The sequence below is a fragment of the Staurois parvus genome, unplaced genomic scaffold (assembly GCF_062004578.1).
Source record: "Staurois parvus isolate SC_StPar_1 unplaced genomic scaffold, SC_StPar_1.0 ptg001362l, whole genome shotgun sequence".
Taxonomy (NCBI): domain Eukaryota; kingdom Metazoa; phylum Chordata; class Amphibia; order Anura; family Ranidae; genus Staurois; species Staurois parvus.
Genome location: NW_028319158.1, coordinates 404,131 through 423,766, shown reverse-complemented (window position 1 = coordinate 423,766; position 19,636 = coordinate 404,131). Strand labels below are relative to the sequence as shown.

The 19,636-nt window shown below is 43.9% G+C and overlaps 1 protein-coding gene across 1 annotated transcript in view; it reads right to left on the bottom strand.

Annotated features, from left to right (window-relative positions):
- Window positions 1-2,174, bottom strand: part of LOC149436394 (potassium channel subfamily K member 13-like) — a 29,240-nt gene extending 27,066 nt beyond the window's left edge. The window contains exon 1 of the mRNA XM_089661662.1: window positions 2,060-2,174. Within this exon, the coding sequence (XP_089517788.1) occupies window positions 2,060-2,174 (115 nt within the window). The remainder of the gene's footprint in view (window positions 1-2,059) is intronic.
- Between the last annotated feature and the right edge of the window lie 17,462 nt (window positions 2,175-19,636).

The following is a 19,636-nucleotide window of genomic DNA, read 5'->3' as shown; positions in this document are numbered from 1 at the left end:
CCAAATCTGAAATGTTTCTTTTTACGGAGCTGTAAGAAGTCAATACCATAGCTGGGATTGACTGTGAAATTTTCAGAGGGCACAGGGGTGCTGGGAGAGGAGGGGACGTGGGGCCCGCATTGAAGCAGGCAGAGAGGGCCAGTCTCTTAAAGATAACAATAACAAATGGGTTCCTGGTATGATCTTGTATTTCCTAATACCATTATTAACAACCTAATTACTAAATTATCCTCTGAAATTTACTTTTAAAGTAGATGTGAACTAAAATGTTTGTTAATGTGACATTGACAACTACCATTTTATTTTTTTAGAATAAAATCCTTGGTTTCACCTTTTTTTTCATCCTCTGTTACATCTCATTACTGATGATCAGCAGCCTCTCTATAATGTCTTCATGTCTACATGATCTCCAGTAGTTCAGCCGTGACCCATGCCTGTGCAACAGGTGTTGAGACAGCCACTTGTAGTCTCCATTGGAAGCCCATGTGACAGGCTGACAACACAGGAGCACAATTTGGAGACAAGGCAGAGTGTTGTCACCCTTTACCAGGAAGTTCCTGAACACAAATCTTCATGGCTGGTTCGCCAGGGATTTTTCTAATAAAAGCCACAGATTTAAAGTGTATGTACAGCCAAACCTTTTTTAAATTTTTTTTTTCAATTTTGGATAGAATGTGGAAAGTGGAAAGATTAAAACTCATATATGTGACATATTTACCGGACCCTTCCGCCGCTCTCCATCCTGAAGGATTCTATTGTGTGTTTGAAGCTGCTGGTAGGACGGAGGGGAGGATAGCTGACAGCACTGCGGTGGTGGGGGCACAGAGGGGGCCTGAGAAACATAGAAAAAAGTATGGTGCACAGGGAGGGTGAAAAGGCGTGAAAGGGAAGTAGTTACTGGAACCGATCCCCTGTATGGCTCTCTCTGCAGCAGCTGAAAGCCAGCAGGAGGGAAAGAAGAAGCCGGCTTTCAGCTGCTGCAGAGAGAGCCATACAGGGGATCGGTTCCAGTAATTGCCCCCTGTCGTGCCAATCACCCCCCCTGCCCACATCTGATTCACCCAGCTGCATGGGCCCCCGTGCTGGTCTGGGCCCCATACAGGAGGACTGGTGGTACCCCCTTATCCACAGCCCTGGTTACCTTTATTACTATAACAAGGGAGCTATCAAACCCCCTTATGCGAGAGCATGGGTGGGTGACAGGTCCTTTATGAGGACATCAGGGGTCTATTAGACCCCCAGTGTCTGCCCTGCCATCCACTGCAGCTTATCAAGCACAAAACGTGCTTGATTAACTGCATCCTTGGCTACAGTAGCTGGGGAATAACAGCTGTGACCCCAGAAGTGACATAATACATGCACACTTTTGGGTTCATTATTTGCAGGAGGTATTGGAGAACCGATGTTCTCCAATCTCCTCCTACTCTCCAAGTTACAATCTTTTACCAGAGAATCAGGAGAGCCCGGGGTGCCGGTGGAGGGGGTGGGGGCAGCACCTTTGGAGCCTCAGGATCTAAAGTTGCCCAGATTGCTTTAACCAGCTTTTGTTTGTAAAAAATCATCAGCAGCTTGTTTTAACTCCTTGTATACCAGGACCAGGGGCGGACTGACCATTTGGAAACTCGGGCACTGCCCGAGGGCCCAGGGTCAGTAGGGGGCCCCATGAGATGCCCCTGGTACCTTTTTCATAGGCTTTTTTGAGTTTGGGCAAGGACACAGGGGCCCCTATGATTCCCTATTGCCCGGGGGCCCCATGAGTTGTCAGTCTGCCCCTGACCAGGACGTTTATAAATATACCTTAGTAGATAAGAAGTGTGCGTAAAGAAAAAAAAAAGAAAAAAAAAAACACCAAAAAACAAAATGGCTCCGGCAGCGAAAAGGTTTAAAATGGCATTAACATGATGCAGCTTGTATGAGATTTTAGTGAGTTTACATCTACGGCTACATTCTCAACATTGCTACACTGAAGGGCCCATAGAGACAGGCAGATTAAATATAGAGCGCTCTGCTGGGTATACGTTCCATAATATATGCCCAACTACGCTCCCCAAGGGCTCACGTTCGCTCTGCGGCATCACGGGCGAGCTGCTTTTCCTGGAGTAATTAGGAGCCGAACGCTTTTCACTTTTGTGCTTGTTGAGTTCCAAGCTGTGGGATGAAAAATGTAGCGACATCGGGAATAGAGCGTTCTGCCCCGTCCCCTGGTGTCTGCTGCACAGAAACTGGATGCATGGGTGATGCTTGCTTTATAAAACGCCACCAAAAGGGGGCAAGGAGCCAAGAATGCCCCAAATACACTGCAGGGGGCGCAATCAGAACTTCATTCTTTATGAAACGCACTGACGGCAGGCAACATTGTACATTCTGATTGCAAAGTTTTAAAGTGCGCGCAAAGCAAAAATTTTAGTGAGGACTTATAACTCCTGTTGAGGTTTCATTGCTGACTGTGTCTCCGCTAGGCAGATTCACCTTCTTCTCTATATGTCCTGGTGAGGGAACATCTTAACATGTTGGGGTTTTCACCAGAAAAGGAACTGCAAGAAATCTTCTCAACCTTCTATCAGTCAAAAGAATGCAAAATCCTGAGGCACCTCAGTCTACAACGTAAAGAACATAAATGTTACTCATCAATGGGAAACCTGAGCACATCCACCTAGATAAAGGTAAGTTCACATCAGAGGTCCTCCATCACAGCAGAGGTTCCTCAAACACATCAGAGGCTGCCACTGCATCAGAGGTTCTCTTAGCACACCAGAGGTGCTCAATCAGATCAGAGGTTACCCCAACACATCAGATCAGAGGTTCACCCATCACATCAGATGTCCCCCATCACATCAAAGATTCAGCCATCACATCAGAGGTCTTCCCATCACACCAGAGGTTCCCCCATCACATCAGAGATCCCCCCATCACATCAGAGGTTCAACCCATCACATAAGAGGTGCTTAATCAGATCAGAGGTTCCTCCAATACACCACAGGTTCCCCTTTACATCAGAGGTTCACCCACCACATCAGAGGTCCCCCTATCACAGCAGAGGTCCCCCCATCACATCAGAGATTCCCCCATCACATCAGAGGTTCAACCCATCACTTAAGAGGTGCTCAATCAGATCAGAGGTTCTTCCAATACACCAGAGGTCCCCCTTTAGATCAGAGGTTCACCCATCACATCAGAGGTTCACCCATCACATCAGAGGTTCACCCATCACATCGGAGGCTTATCTATCACATCAGAGATTCCTCCATCACATTGGAGGTTCCCCCGATCACATCAGAGGCCCTCCATGACATCAGAGGTCCCCCCATCACATCAAAGGTTGATCTATCACATCAGAGGTTCCTCCATCACATCAGAGGTTCCCCCAACATATCAGAGGTTAATCTATCACATCAGAGGTTCCTCCATCACAACAAAGGTTCCCTCATCACATCAGAAGTCCTCCGTCACATCAGAGTTTTCCTCACCACATCAGAGGTTAATCTATCACATCAGAGGTTCCTCCATCACATCAAAGGTTTCCCCATCACATCAGAGGTCCTCCTTCACATAAGAGATTCCCCCATCACATCAGAGGTTACTCACCACATCAGAGGTCCTCCGTCACATCAGAGGTTCCCCCATCACACCAGAGGTCCTCCCATCACATCAGAGGACCTCCCATCACATCAGAGGTTCCTCCATCACATCAGAGGTTCACCCATTACATCAGACGTCCTCTCATCACATCAGAGGTCCCCCCATCACATCAGAGGACCTCCCATCACATCAGAGGTTGACCCTTTACATCAGAGGTCATCCATCACATCAGACATCCATCACACAGTTCCCTCTTCATATCAGAGCCCTACCTTATGGTTCCAGCAGTGTGGCAGAGGGAGGAGGTGGAGGGGACCTGGATGTGGACTTCTGTTTTCTCCTGAATGTTGGGAAGAGGGGGGGGGGGGGTCCTGCATGCTTCGTGCCCTGGCTCAGAGTCATGTGTTTCCATGGTGTGCGTGAGTCAGCCATCATCACCATAGTAATGAATAGCGTCCTGGCCCTAGGATGAGCGTCATAGGTTGTTATGGTGCTGGTGGCTGACCAGCTGGACCAGAGCAACTCATAAGGTTGATCCATGGTAAACTGGGTCTTGTGCTTGCAGCACATCCGGAGAACCCAGATGGTACCCTAGCTTAGAAACACTGCTCTGCTCCAAAAACACCAAAAAGTTTTGACTTGAAAAACATGGTAATAATTTAAAGCATTCCTACTGTAAAGAGATGCTCTTGTAAGGCACGGTGCTTGTATCTTAGAGCAGGATTCTCCAAACATTTCAGTACAAGAGCTGCATTGTATTTTTCACAAATACAGTGGGGCAAAAAAGTATTTAGTCACCACCAATTGTACAAGTTCTCCCACTTACAAAGATGAGAGAGGCCTGTAATTGGCATCATAGGGAGACCTCAACTATGAGAGACAAAATGAGAAAACAAATTTAGACAATCACATTGGCTGATCTGGAAAGAATTTATTTGCACATCATGGTGGAAAATAAGTATTTGGTCACCTACAAACAAGCAAGATTTCTGGCTCTCACAGACCTGTACCTTCTTCTTTAAGAGGCTCCTCTGTCCTGCACTCATTACCTGTATCAATGGCACCTGTTTGAACTTGTTCTCAGTATAAAAGACACCTGTCCACAACCTCAAACAGTCACACTCCAAACTCCACTATGGGGAAGACCAAAGAGCTGTTGAAGGACACCAGAAACCAAATTGTAGACCTGCACCAGGCTGGGAAGACTGAATCTGCAATAGGCAAGCAGCTTGGTGTGAAAAAATCAACTGTGGGAGCAATAATTAGAAAATGGAAGACATACAAGACCACTGATAATCTCCCTCCATCTGGGGCTCCACGCAAGATCTCACCCCATGGGGTCAAAATGATCACAAGAACGGTGAGGAAAAATCCCAGGACCACACGGGGGGACCTAGTGAAGGACCTGCAGAGAGCTTGGACCAACGTAACAAAGGCTACCATCAGTAACACACTACGCCGCCAGGGACTCAGATCCTGCAGTGCCAGACGTGTCCCCCTGCTTAAGCCAGTACATGTCCGGGGCCCGTCTGAAGTTTGCTAGAGAGCATTTGGATGTTCCAGAAGAGGATTGGGAGAATGTCATATGGTCAGATGAAACCAAAATAGAACTGTTTGGTAGAAACACAACTCGACGTGTTTGGAGGAGAGAGAATGCTGAGTTGCATCCAAAGAACGCCATACCTACTGTGAAGCATGGGGGTGGCAACATCATGCTTTGGGGCTGTTTCTCTGCAAAGGGACCAGGACGACTGATCCATGTACAGGACAGAATGAATGGGGCCATGTATCGTGAGATTTTGAGTGCAAACCTCCTTCCATCAGCAAGGGCATTGAAGATGAAACGTGGCTGGGTCTTCCAACATGACAATGATCCCAAACATACCGCCCGGGCAACGAAGGAGTGGCTTCGTAAGAAGCATTTCAAGGTCCTGGAGTGGCCTAGCCAGTCTCCAGATCTCAACCCCATAGAAAACCTTTGGAGGGAGTTGAAAGTCCGTGTTGCCCAGCGACAGCCCCAAAACATCACTGCTCTAGAGGAGATCTGCATGGAGGAGGAGATCTGCATGGAGGATGGGCCAACATACCAGCAACAGTGTGTGCCAACCTTGTGAAGACTTCCAGGAAACGTCTGACCTCTGTCATTGCCAACAAAGGATATATAACAAAGTATTGAGATGAACTTTTCATATTCACCAAATACTTATTTTCCACCATAATTTGCAAATAAATTCTTTCCAGATCAGCCAATGTGATTGTCTGGATTTGTTTTCTCATTTTGTCTCTCATAGTTGAGGTCTCCCTATGATGCCAATTACAGGCCTCTCGCATCTTTGTAAGTGGGAGAACTTGTACAATTGGTGGCGGACTAAATACTTTTTTGCCCCACTGTATTTGCAGGCCAAACGCAATGCCCATCAAGGTCCCTCTCAGAGTCTTTCTTACATCAGGGTCACTATCAATGTCCCCATTGCATTAGGGTTCTCATCGCAGTCCTCCCTTATATCAGGGTCCCTATTACAGTATCCCCTTACATCAGAATCCACCTTATATCATGGTCCCCATCAAATTCCCCCCTTACATCAGGGCCCCATTGGAGTATCCCCTTTGCATCAGAGTCCCCGTCAGATTCCCCATTTACATCAGGGTGCCAATTAGAGTATTGGTTTACATCAGGGTCCTCATGCAGAGTCCCGCTACATCAGGCTCTCTATAAGAGCCCCCCTTACATGAAAGCCCCCCTTACTTCAGGGTTCCCATCAGAGTCTTGCTTAAATCAGGGTCACTATCAGAGTTCCCCTTAAATCAGAATTCACCTTACATCAGGGTCCCTATCGGAATCCCCCCTACATCAAGGTCCCTATCTGAGTACCTGTTGCATCAGGGTCTCCATAACAGCCCCCCTTACATCAAAGTGCCACTTACATCAGGGTCCCCCTCACAGTCTTTACATCAGGGAAACTATCACAGTCCCCTTTGCATCACGGTCCTCATCAAAGTCCCCCTTTACATCAGAGTCTACCTTACATCAAGGTCCCCATCAAAGTCCCTCATTATATCCGTGCCCCCATTACAGTATCCCCTTAAATCAGGGTCCCCATCAATCAGAGTCCTTATTACATCAGAGTCCATCCTACATCAGGGTCCCTATCAGAGTCCCCCTTTATATCAGGGTCCCCATTAGAGTCCACCTTACACTAGTGTCCCTATTGGAGTCCCCCTTACATCAGGGTCTCCATAAAAGTCCCCCTTACTTTAGGATTCCCATCAGAGTCTTCCTTAAATCAGGGTCACTATCAGAGTCCCCCTTACATCAGAATTCACCTTACATCAGGGTCCCCATCGGACTCCCCCCAACAATAAGGCCCCATCTGAGTCCCTGTTGCATCAGGATCTCCATAAGAGCTCCCCTTACATCAAAGTGCCACTTACATCAATGTCCCCCTCAGAGTCTTTACATCAGGGAAACTATCACAGTCCCCTTTGCATCAGGGTCCTCATCAAAGTCCCCCTTTACATCAGAGTCTACCTTACATCAAGGTCCCCATCAAAGTCCCTCATTACATCTGTGCCCCCATTACAGTATCCCCTTAAATCAGATTCCCCATCAGAGTTCTCATTATATCAGAGTACACAATACAGCAGGGCCCCATTATATCAGAGAACCATCAGAGCCCCCTTTACATCAGGGTCCCCATCAGAGTCCCATCTACACCAGAGTCCCCCTCAATGTCCTCCCCTTACATGGTGGGGAGTTGAAGTGGAGACCATAGGCAGCCTCTGTGCACATTGAGGATACACCAGTGACCCTAGCTGTGGGCCAGACAAAATCTTGTGGTAGGCAGGATGTGGACCACAGGTCAGTTTGGTGACCCCCAGCTAAACTGTTATAAGCAGTTACAGCAACAGTTTTTTTTTCTTTTTTAAAAATTGCTTACAACTATAAAAATAAAAGCTGACTGATGTAAGCATCCCCCCTCCAACATTGAGATCGTATGGGTTTCCCCAACCCCTGTACTCGTCCCTTTGCTGGACAGCTTGGCCTGCATGTATATGTAGTGAATATATAAAGGAATGTTGTGAAATAAAAAAATAAAGAAATGATACATTGTAACACTGGTATTAATACCTATATATTTTTTGCTGTAGTGGCCCTTTAAAGCATAACCAGTGGGCCCGGTGACCGGTATAAGAAGCTCGGTATAAGCCGTAGCACCATCCACAACAAAGCCTAATCCCGGGGGGAGCGTGATCCTGAACAAGCAACGGGAATGTGAAGAACAGAAGATTATCAAGGAAGATAATTTGCTTCTGATCACTCGCAGCGTGGAGGAGACACTGGAGGAAGATTTGATAATAGAGGCGCAATTTGGGTTTAGATGAGCAATCAGCACTCTTTCCCCCGATAGCGCTTTCTACATATGAGAACGAACACTTAGAAGAAAACCATCAACGAGCTGAATTCATGAATATATAAAACGCACACTTGGACTTTTCCATACTGAAGATTGTCAGCATTGCCTTTGTAAACCATTTTATTTTAAGCTGAACTCCTGGGAACAAAAGCATAAAAACACAAATGAAATACATACTGTACACAGGAGCTGTTTTCCTGCCAAAGGATTTGTTTTTCTGTCCATCTAGTTCTGAGATTTACACAGCTCTGCCACACAGTACAGCCCTGATCCGCTTAGCATGAGACACGTGCATGTCTTTTCCCACCCCCAACCTGTGATTGAAAAATGAAAGCAAAAGCAACAGACTGATGAGTTCGTCTTTCCATCACTCTGCCCTGACCTTCTAATGGTATGAAACCCAAAAGTCAACATTTCTTATATTGGAAAATAAAAAAATAAAAAGTGCAGTGCTTAAAAATATAATAAAATAAATAATGTCCGTATAAATAATAATAATAAATATAATCAATATATTAATAGTCCATAGGTGACAATCTGTGCACATATATTGTAAACTGCAGCGATACTTCAGTGCTGGTGCTCTGAAACAGTGGGGTAAGAATACGCACTCACCAGATGCGTGATGGTATTACGCATTAAATCACTCAACAGAGGTCCCCTTTAAGGAAATGAATTGAGCCAGGTCAAGGACTATCCTCCCTCTGGGTGGTGTGTGGTACGTCAGGTACTCCTGGATAGTATGGGATCCAGTCAGCCAGAGGTCCCCTTTAAGGGATGGATCGGTGTAGCAGCCTGTGTGACAGGAACTCCCTCCTTTGGATACTGTAGTGGATCGGGTGGGCTCTATAAATCAATCGCTCCACATGGGAGACAAAGAAAAGTGCCCATAGTGTAGTAGGTAATAATAAATGTATTTATTCCTGAAATAGCAATCCAAATAGTTAAAATTCCACAGCAGTAAAAACGGACTGACCGTCCATAAGCAAGATGGCCGCCGGACTTTCACAAGGCTCCAGCAGCCTGACGTCACAGCGTATTGGCTCCTCCTTACGCGTTTCGTGTCACGAAACCCAAAAGTCAACATGTGTTATATTGGAGATTACCATTTCTTAGTCTTAGTCCGTCACACTGAATCTGACTTGGAAACCGTGAGACTTAGTTCGATTTCAAAGTCGCATGTCAGTGCGACTTCAGGTGTGACTTGGAAGACATTTCTGCAAATTCATGTACAGATGTCTATGCAAATGAAACCTGAACTTGCAAAAAGTAGTGCATGAACTACTTTCAAAAGTCAGACGGAGTCGGAGTCGCACTGATTTGATCGCTTCCACTGCAGACAATAGGGTGCGACTTGTCGTGCGATTTGAAACAATCAAGTCGCATGACAAGTTGCACTGGTGTGACCGGGGACTTAGATGTGATGGCTACATTAGCTTTCCTTTTAGACTTTCTTTCTTCTTTTTTCACCTGGTGAAAAAAAAAGAACAAGTTCACCTGTAGATGTTACAGGGATGAGACGAACCATTTACCACTGACAGGGACGCTTACAATGATCAGCTTTTATTTACTTATTTAAAACCTTTATCCCAAAAGGAACAAAACTGTGTGCTGTAACTGCTTATAAAGTGTGAGCGGGAGTTTGGCTTCCATTTGTTAGTGTATTTAAAATCTGCTAGTGCATTCAACACTCCCCTCCCACCACGTGGACAATGTTGATGACCAAAGGTGCCCCCTTTGCTCCTTCATCCACATTGGGGGGCACTCTAATACAGGAGGTGTGTAACTGGCCACATCACTAGGTGAAAATAGAGGGGAAAAGCCTAAAAAATGAAAACTAATCCAGTGATTGGTAAGCTGCAATATATTACATTTTTGGTATGGGGTTTATTACCGCTTATGGTGCCTGAGGACTGTGAGGCTCCTCACAACTATCCTGGACCTGTTCTTTAACCAAAAATTATTGGTCATATAGTTTTTATACAATACATTGTATCAGTTAATCTCCTATATAGTTTATATATAATACATTGTATCAGTTATTCTCCTATATAGTTTCTATACAATACATTGTATCAGTTATTCTCCTATATAGTTTATATACAGTACATTGTATCAGTTATTCTCCTATATAGTTTATATTCAATACATTGTATCAGTTATTCTCCTATATAGTTTCTATACAATACATTGTATCAGTTATTCTCCTATATAGTTTCTATACAATACATTGTATCAGTTATTCTCCTATATAGTTTATATACAGTACATTGTATCAGTTATTCTCCTATATAGTTTCTATACAATACATTGTATCAGTTATTCTCCTATATAGTTTCTATACAATACATTGTATCAGTTATTCTCCTATATAGTTTATATTCAATACATTGTATCGGTTATTCTCCTATATAGTTTCTATACAATACATTGTATCGGTTATTCTCCTATATAGTTTCTATACAATACATTGTATCGGTTATTCTCCTATATAGTTTCTATACAATACATTGTATCAGTTATTCTCCTATATAGTTTATATTCAATACATTGTATCAGTTATTCTCCTATATAGTTTCTATACAATACATTGTATCGGTTATTCTCCTATATAGTTTCTATACAATACATTGTATCGGTTATTCTCCTATATAGTTTCTATACAATACATTGTATCAGTTATTCTCCTATATAGTTTATATTCAATACATTGTATCAGTTATTCTCCTATATAGTTTCTATAAAATACATTGTATCGGTTATTCTCCTATATAGTTTCTATAAAATACATTGTATCAGTTATTCTCCTATATAGTTTCTATACAATACATTGTATCGGTTATTCTCCTATATAGTTTATATACAATACATTGTATCGGTTATTCTCCTATATAGTTTATATACAATACATTGTATCAGTTATTCTCCTATATAGTTTATATACATTGTATCCCCATTTCCTATAAGCATGGTTCTATTTGCTTTGATTTTTTTCCAACAGCATCTCATTCTCAGTGGTCAATGATGTCCATATGGACTCCAACATCTATAGACCCAAATGCTCTGTGTATGTTGGACCCAACCTTGTTACCTAAAGTATTAATAACTGATGTTAAGTAGAGATAAGTCCATAAAGTTGCATGCACCTTTCTGGACTTAAAGGAGAGGTATAGGCTAAGCTATTTTGGCTGTAATTCTATGGATTACAGGAGTGCAGTTTGTTCTGCACTTCTGTGACCCATTTTCAGCTGACTGCAGGCTAAAGCCCACTTTCTGCTGACATCACTCAGCCAGTCCAGGCTCAGGAAAGATCCCGGCATGCCACTGAGAGCCTGAGCCAGCTGCTCCCGCCCCCTCTACAGCCCTGTGCTCTAGCGAGCGCTGGAGGGGCAGAGCAGAGACTGACAGTCATCACTCTCTGTAGGCTGAAGACCAAGAGCTGAGCGATCAGGGATGTTTGATCGCTCAGTTCTCAGTCTTAGATTCCACAGGACACAGCTGCAGCTGGGATCGGTGCTTTAGCCATCTAGGTGAGTATGTGTGTTAATTTTTTTCTAAAGCCATACTTCTCTTTTAACCCATAGTAATCTGGCATATTTTAGAATGTGGCTGAATTCCCGGAGTTACAATATTGAAATTCAAAGAGTAAATTAAAGGTTTAATATTTGATTTTATTATGTTGTATGTGCATGTGGACACCATAGGACACTGTTGCTAGCCACACAGCATCCCGATACTATTTCCATTGAAATGGTATTGTCATGGTCAGGGGTCAGGTTTGGAGGCCAGTAGCTATAACAGTAAAGAGACTCCCACTGACCAGCTGGATAAGTACATGAGCAGGTCACCCTGAAGGCCAAAGGTCATTAACAAGTGGTTGCAGGTTGGTATCAAGCAGAAGCGTAGTCAAGGAACAAGCCAAGGTTTGGTAACAAGGCATTGCAGGTTGGAATCAAGAAGAAGCATGTCGAAAAAAAAAACAAAGTGGTTGCAGGTTGGAATCAAGCAGAGTTGTAGTCAGTAAATTAGCCAGTCTGTAAATTAGCCAATTGTCAGTAACAAGTGGTTGTAGGTTGGGATCAAGCAGAAGTTTAGTCAAGGAACAAGCCATGGGTTGGTAACAAAGCATTGCAGGTTGGAATCAAGAAGAAGCGTAGTCATTAAACAAGCCAAAGGTCAGTAACAAGTGGTCACAGGTTGGAATCAAGAAGAAACATAAGAGAGGAACAAGCCAAAGGTTGGTATCAAGTAGTTGCAGGTTGGAATAAAGAAGAAGTGTAGTCAGTGAACAAGCCAAAGGTCAGTAAAGGTAAGTGGTTGCAGGTTGGGATCAAGCAGAAGCATAGTTGAGGAACAAGCCAAGCTTTGGTAACAAGGCATTGCAGGTTGGAATCAAGAAGAAACGTAGTCGAAAAAAAAAAGCCAAAGTGGTTGCAGGTTGGAATCAAGCAAAGGTGTAGTCAGTAAACTAGCCAAAGGTCAGTAACAAGTGGTTGCAGGTTGGGATCAAGCAGAAGCTTAGTCAAGGAACAAGCCATGGGTCGGTAACAACGCGTTGCAGGTTGGAATCAAGAAGAAGCGTAGTCAGTAAACAAGCCAAAGGTCACAGGTTGGAATCAAGAAGAAACCTAAGACAGGAACAAGCCAAAGGTTGATATCAAATGGTTGTGGGTTGGGATAAAGCAGAAGCATAGCCAGTGAACAAGTCAAAGGTTGGTAACAAGTGGTTGCAGGTTGGGATCAAACAGAAGCATAGTTGAGGAACAAGCCAAAGGTTGGCAAAAAGTGGTTGCAGGTTGGGATCAAGCAGAAGCATAGTTGAGGAACAAGCCAAAGGTTGTTAACAAGTAGTCACAGGTTAGAATCAAACAAAAACATAGTCAGTAAACAAGCAAGTAGTCAATAACGAGTGGTTGCAGGCTGGAATGACGTAGAAGCATAGTTGAGGAACAAGCCAAAGGAGTGTAACAAGTACTTGTCAGATGATACTTCACATGAAAAAATTAATTCCCCCCATTGATTCACCTTCTTAGTTACATATTTCCTCAACACCGGCCCAAACCTGGGGATAAGTATCAATCATTTTCACACGTTTTCTCCCATTGCAGCAATCTTCTCTGGCACTCTACAACATCGTACTGATACTTCCTTGCAGAGATCCTATTCAGGGGCCAATTAGTGCGAGTGCAAACATCAACCTCGGCTTGGTGTACTTTTTTTCACTCCTGATCGCTCTCAGAAAAACTCATTATTTTTTCATGTTTCTGATGAAACTTGTATCAGAACACAGAGCAAAGGAAGAGCAGTTTTGATTGAAAGGAAAACTCTATTTTATTTACAAAGTTTCAATGTGCTAGTTTATTTTAAAAAAGGGGTAACAATGGTGCATTGTATGTGTTTGGATTGTGGGCGGAGCTCCTGCACTAACTAATGACAATGGAGGGCAAATGTGAATGCTGCAAATTGGCTGTTCTGACAACTCCTATACCATACATATGGATAAGGATGGTGCTTGGGAGAAGAGTTTTGATTATTTCTCCATATAGAATGTGATCTCATCCAAAATGCAGAATTCCACAGCAAGTTGCATCTCAGCAACAAAAAAAGCAACTTGGAGGTTTGGAAGAGGCTGAAAGCAATATGTTGGGTTTACATATTCTTTAACATTCTAGAACTTTTCTTCAGAAGTACTTATATATCTTGCAAACCACCTTTCCATCTAAAGGGTGGCTACCAGGGACGGACTGACAACTCATGGGGCCCCTGGGCAATAGGGGATCATGGGGCCCCTGTGTCCTCGCCCACACCTATGAAAGGTACCAGGGGCATCTCATGGGGCCCCCTACTGACCCTGGGCCCTCGGGCAGTGCCCGAGTGCCCAGATGGTCAGTCCACCCCTGGTGGCTACACTGCCTTGTAGGGTCTTCCTGAAAATAAAAAAACATCTTTCTCACTTTTCTGCTAGTTCTTTATTGCAGGAACGTGAAGGGAGAAGAGAGAAGGGACAAGCAGAAGATTTTTGTGAACTGGGTACCCACGTGTTGAAACATGCAGAGGATCATGGGACATCAGAGGATCAAGTGTAATTCAGTGCACACTCCTCGCCTGGAGGTTCAGAGAAGTGATAGGAGAGGGAGACAGCAACAGGCAAGTTTTAGCACAACATGACTTGAAAACAATATCTGAAAAAATGGTTTTGATCTAAAGAGAAACATGTACATATTTTGGAGCAGCACAGCGGCTAAATGGTTAGCACTTCCACCTGGCAGTACTCGGGTCATTGGTTCGAATCCCAACCATGGCACCACCTGCCTGGAGTTTGCATGTTCTCCCTGTGCCTGCACGGGTTCCTCCGGGTACTCTGGTTTCCTCCCACACTCCAAAGACATGCTGGTAGGTGAATTGGATCCTGTCTATACTGGCCCTAGTATATGTATGTATGAATGTGAGTTAGGGACCTTAGATTGTACACCCCTTGAGGGTTAGGGACCTTAGATTGTACCCCCCTTGAGGGTTAGGGACCTTAGATTGTACACCCCTTGAGGGTTAGGGACCTTAGATTGTACGCCCCTTGAGGGTTAGGGACCTTAGATTGTATGCCCCTTGAGGGTCAGGGACCTTAGATTGTACGCCCCTTGAGGGTTAGGGACCTTAGATTGTACGCCCCTTGAGGGTTAGGGACCTTAGATTGTACGCCCCTTGAGGGTTAGGGACCTTAGATTGTACGCCCCTTGAGGGTCAGGGACCTTAGATTGTACCCCCCTTGAGGGTTAGGGACCTTAGATTGTACGCCCCTTGAGGGTTAGGGACCTTAGATTGTACGCCCCTTGAGGGTTAGGGACCTTAGATTGTACGCCCCTTGAGGGTTAGGGACCTTAGATTGTACGCCCCTTGAGGGTTAGGGACCTTAGATTGTACGCCCCTTGAGGGTTAGGGACCTTAGATTGTACGCCCCTTGAGGGTTAGGGACTGATGTGAATGTACAATATATATTTAAAGCGCTGCATAAATTGACGGAGCTATATAAGTACTTGAAATAAATAAATATTATTGAGGGTTAATACCCCATTGTACACTTCCCAGAGTTGTTTGTTTGCCTTATCTTGTAATGATGTTGTGGCTGCATTTTGTAGTGTTATGGCTGATCATTTCCTCCATGTCCATGTTTTCATTCACCTAGCTTGTCCCTATTCACCAAAGGGACACCTTCCTGTTTCCAGGTCACACAGCCGCCAATCCATGCCATTTTCTCTGTGTTGTGTCACAATTGTGGGAGTTCTAATGAGAAAAAACACTACAAGGTGATCTCTCTGTTAATTGCTCTGTCTACTTGTGTCTGCGTCAGCTCTGATTACTGTTTAGCTCTCACTTGCAAAGCAGAAGACTGGGCGACCCACGGATTGGGGATGCCAGTAAAACCATTGACCTATGCAGCGCTAATTATGAAATCATATAAAAGTCAAAATAAAGTCCATATACGTCTCCAAATGAATGGAACCAGGTGCATAAAAAGATTTCGATCCAAAAACCGTCACCATACATCCGAAACAAATTGGCCTCTTACTGGACAATTTGACCGTACAAAGCCGGTCAGCAAGCGCAGTGTGATATAACATCAATACAGCAAACGATCCCCAGTAGAAATCCTCTCCCAAATGAAAGATAACTTCTCCACTCTTAAAGATCTTCAAAATTGAATAAACTCCCATCCGACAGTCAGGAAATAAGTACAAAAGAAAAGGCAATTCATAGTGCAGTAGTTAAATTCAACTTTGGCAAATTTATGAAGGATCTACGTACATCAAAGTGTAAGATAACCAGCACTGAAAACAGAAAAATATTCGAAAAGTTTCAAACTAACAAGATGGCCACCATCCCTCCAGAGCATGATGACGTCACACGCAGAGCTCCACCCAATGCGTTTTGTCATCAGAAAGACGTCATCAGAGAATTTCTATTGAGGATCGTTTGCCCTGTTGAAGAACTTTTTGTGCTCCAGCATGGCTGTGCCCCTACACAGAGCCCTGACCTCAACCCTATGGAATACCTTTGGGATGAATTGGAAAGCTAAAGGTTAGCCAAGTCATCTCATTCAAATCAGTACCTAACCTCACCAGTGGGTCAAATTTGCTCAGACACCCCCCATAATCTTGTGGACAGCCTTCCCATAAGTATGGAAGATGTTATAGCCACAAAGAAGGACCAATTCCATATTATGAGACATGGAGAGAAGGAGAGCAACTCCATATTAATGGCTATGGGGGGATGGAGACCAACTACATATTAATGGCTATGGAGGGTATAGACCACTTCTATATTAATGGTCATGGGGGGATGCGGTGGAAATCATCTCCATATTAATGGACATGGAGAGATGGAGAGCAACTGAATATTAATGGCTATGGGGGAATGGAGACCAACTCCATATTAATAGCTATGGGGGGATGGAGACCAATGCCATAGTAATTGCAATGGGGGGATGGAGACCAACTCCATATTAATTGTAATGGGGGGATGGAGACCAACTCCATAATAATGGCTATGGGGGGATGGAGACCAGCTCCATATTAATGGCTTTGGGGGGATGGAGACCAATTCCATATTAATGGTCATGGGGAGGTGGGAAACAAGTCCATATTATGAGCAGTGGGGAGATGGAGACCAACTCTATATTAATAGCCATGGGAGGATGGAGACTAACTCCATATTAATGGCTATGGAGGGTATAACAAAGAATGATGTAGCGCTAAAACAAAATAAAATATAGATATACTCTGTTAGTAAGTCATATTAAGCATATAGTCAATATAACATAGTGACAACGCTCATTAACATATAAAAGGAAGAATAGTGCGTGATGGAACTAGATAAATGGAGATTAGACACATGTGAGACCCCTGCACACAGTGCACATATCAAAAAAGTCCAGTGATCCGTATCACATTCCTTCCACTCATGCGGAATCAATGGACTGTGTGTGGACCCGCACACCCCGAAGTGCAATCCAAAAAACGGCTGAAATGGCCTCTCACCTCCTATCTGCGACCCTGCAGGGCCACAGAGCATGTAAAATCACCACTGGATCAAGATAACCTTCCTCTTGGGTAAAAGGCTTCAAGATATATCCCCAGTACACTGGTTCCACCTCTCCTGTGATATCCTCAAAGGTCAAATGAGCAGGGTGGATCCCAACTCAAATCCTTCCTCACCAATAGATACAGAGGAACTTCCTGTAGCTTATTCTGCAATCTCCCGATCAGGAAACGAGTCGCGCTAGGTAGTCTGTTTGATGGTTACCTTTTGTTGTTCTCTTGCTATGGAGCTAATGCAAGTATTGCAGACTTTAATTCCTCTTAAAAAATAAAACTAATGCAGCCACCACATCTAAAGACCGATAAGCTGGTTGATCACAAACACACAGATGAACTTTTGCTCAACAATGTTCAGACATTTTTTATGTCTCAGTGTGTACAGCTAATACACTTTTTCATGAAGAATTACTGGTCACTTTTAAAGCGTATATAAACCCATAACGACAATGTAATATATTGCAGCTTATCAGTCTTTAGATGTGGTGGCTGCATTAGTTTTATTTTTTAAGAGGAATTAAAGTCTGCAATACTTGCATTAGCTCCATAGCAAGAGAACAACAAAAGGTAACCATCAAACAGACTACCTAGCGCGACTCGTTTCCTGATCGGGAGATTGCAGAATAAGCTACAGGAAGTTCCTCTGTATCTATTGGTGAGGAAGGATTTGAGTTGGGATCCACCCTGCTCATTTGACCTTTGAGGATATCACAGGAGAGGTGGAACCAGTGTACTGGGGATACAGTCATGGCCGAAATTGTTGGCACCCTTGATATTTTTCCTGAAAATCAAGTATTTCACACAAAAAAGGTATTGCATTAACACATGTTTTGCTATACACATGTTTATTCCCTTTGTATGTATTGGAACAAATATAAAACAGAGGCAGAAAAGCAAATATGACATAATGTCACACAAAACCCCAAAAATGGGCTGGACAAAAGTATTGGCACCCTTAACTTAATATTTGGTTGCACACCCTTTGGAAAACATAACTGAAATCAGTCGCTTCCTATAACCATCAATAAGCTTCTGACACCTCTCACCCGGAATTTTGGACCACTCTTCCTTTGCAAACAGCTCCAGGTCTCTCTTATTGGAAGGACACCTTTTCCCAACAGCAATTTTAAGATCTCTCCACAGGTGTTCAATGGGATTTAGATCTGGGCTCATTGCTGGCCACTTCAGAACTCTCCAGCGCTTCTTTGCCATCCATTTCTGAGTGCTTTTTGACGTATGTTTGGGGTCATTGTCCTGCTGGAAGACCCAGGATCTTGGACGCAAACCCAGCTTTCTGACACTGGGCCCTACAGTGCGACCCAAAATCCTTTGGTAATCCTCAGATTTCATGATGCCTTGCACACAGTCAAGGCACCCAGTGCCAGAGGCAGCAAAACAACCCCAAAACATCATTGAACCTCCACCATATTTTACCGTAGGTACTGTGTTTTGTTCTTTGTAGGCCTCATTCCGTTTTCGGTAAACAGTAGAATGATGTGCTTTACCGAAAAGCTCTATCTTGGTCTCATCTGTCCACAAGACGTTTTCCCAGAAGGCTTTTGGCTTACTCAAGTACATTTTGGCAAACTGTAGTCTTGCTTTTTTATGTCTCTGTGTCAGCAGTGGGGTCCTCCTGGGTCTCCTGCCATAGCGTTTCATTTCATTTAAATGTCGACGGATAGTTCGCGCTGACACTGATGCTCCCTGAGCCTGCAGGACAGCTTGAATGTCTTTGGAACATGTTTGGGGCTGCTTATCCACCATCCGGACTATTCTGCGTTGCAATCTTTCATCAATTTTCCTCATCCGTCCACGACCAGGGAGATTAGCTACAGTGCCATGGGTTGCAAACTTCTTGATAATGTTGCGCACTGTGGACAAAGGCAAATCTAGTTCTCTGGAGATGGACTTGTAACCTTGAGATTGTTGATATTTTGCCACAATTTTGGTTCTCAGGTCCTCAGACAGTTCTCGTCTCCTCTTTCTGTTGTCCATGCTTAGTGTGGCACAGACAGACACACAATGCAAAGGTTAAGTGAACGTCTCTCCTTTTTATCTGCTTTCAGGTGTGATTTCTATATTGCCCACACCTGTTACTTGCCCCAGGTGAGTTTACAGGAGCATCACATGCTTGTAACATTCTTATTTATCCGCAGTTGTGAAAGGGTGCCAATACTTTTGTCCAGCCCATTTTTGGAGGTTTGTGTGACATTATGTCGAATTTGCTTTCTTTCCTCCCTTTTTTTGTTTTGTCCCAATACACACAAAGGGAATAAACATGTGTATAGCAAAACATGTGTTAATGCAATACGTTTCGTGAGAAATACATGATTTCCTGGAGAAATATCAAGGGTGCCAACAATTTCGGCCATGACTGTATATCTTGAAGCCTTTTACCCAAGAGGAAGGTTATCTTGATCCAGTGGTGATTTTACATGCTCTGTGGCCCTGCAGGGTCGCAGATAGGAGGTGAGAGGCCATTTCAGCCGTTTTTTGGATTGCACTTCGGGGTGTGCGGGTCCACACACAGTCCATTGATTCTGCATGAGTGGA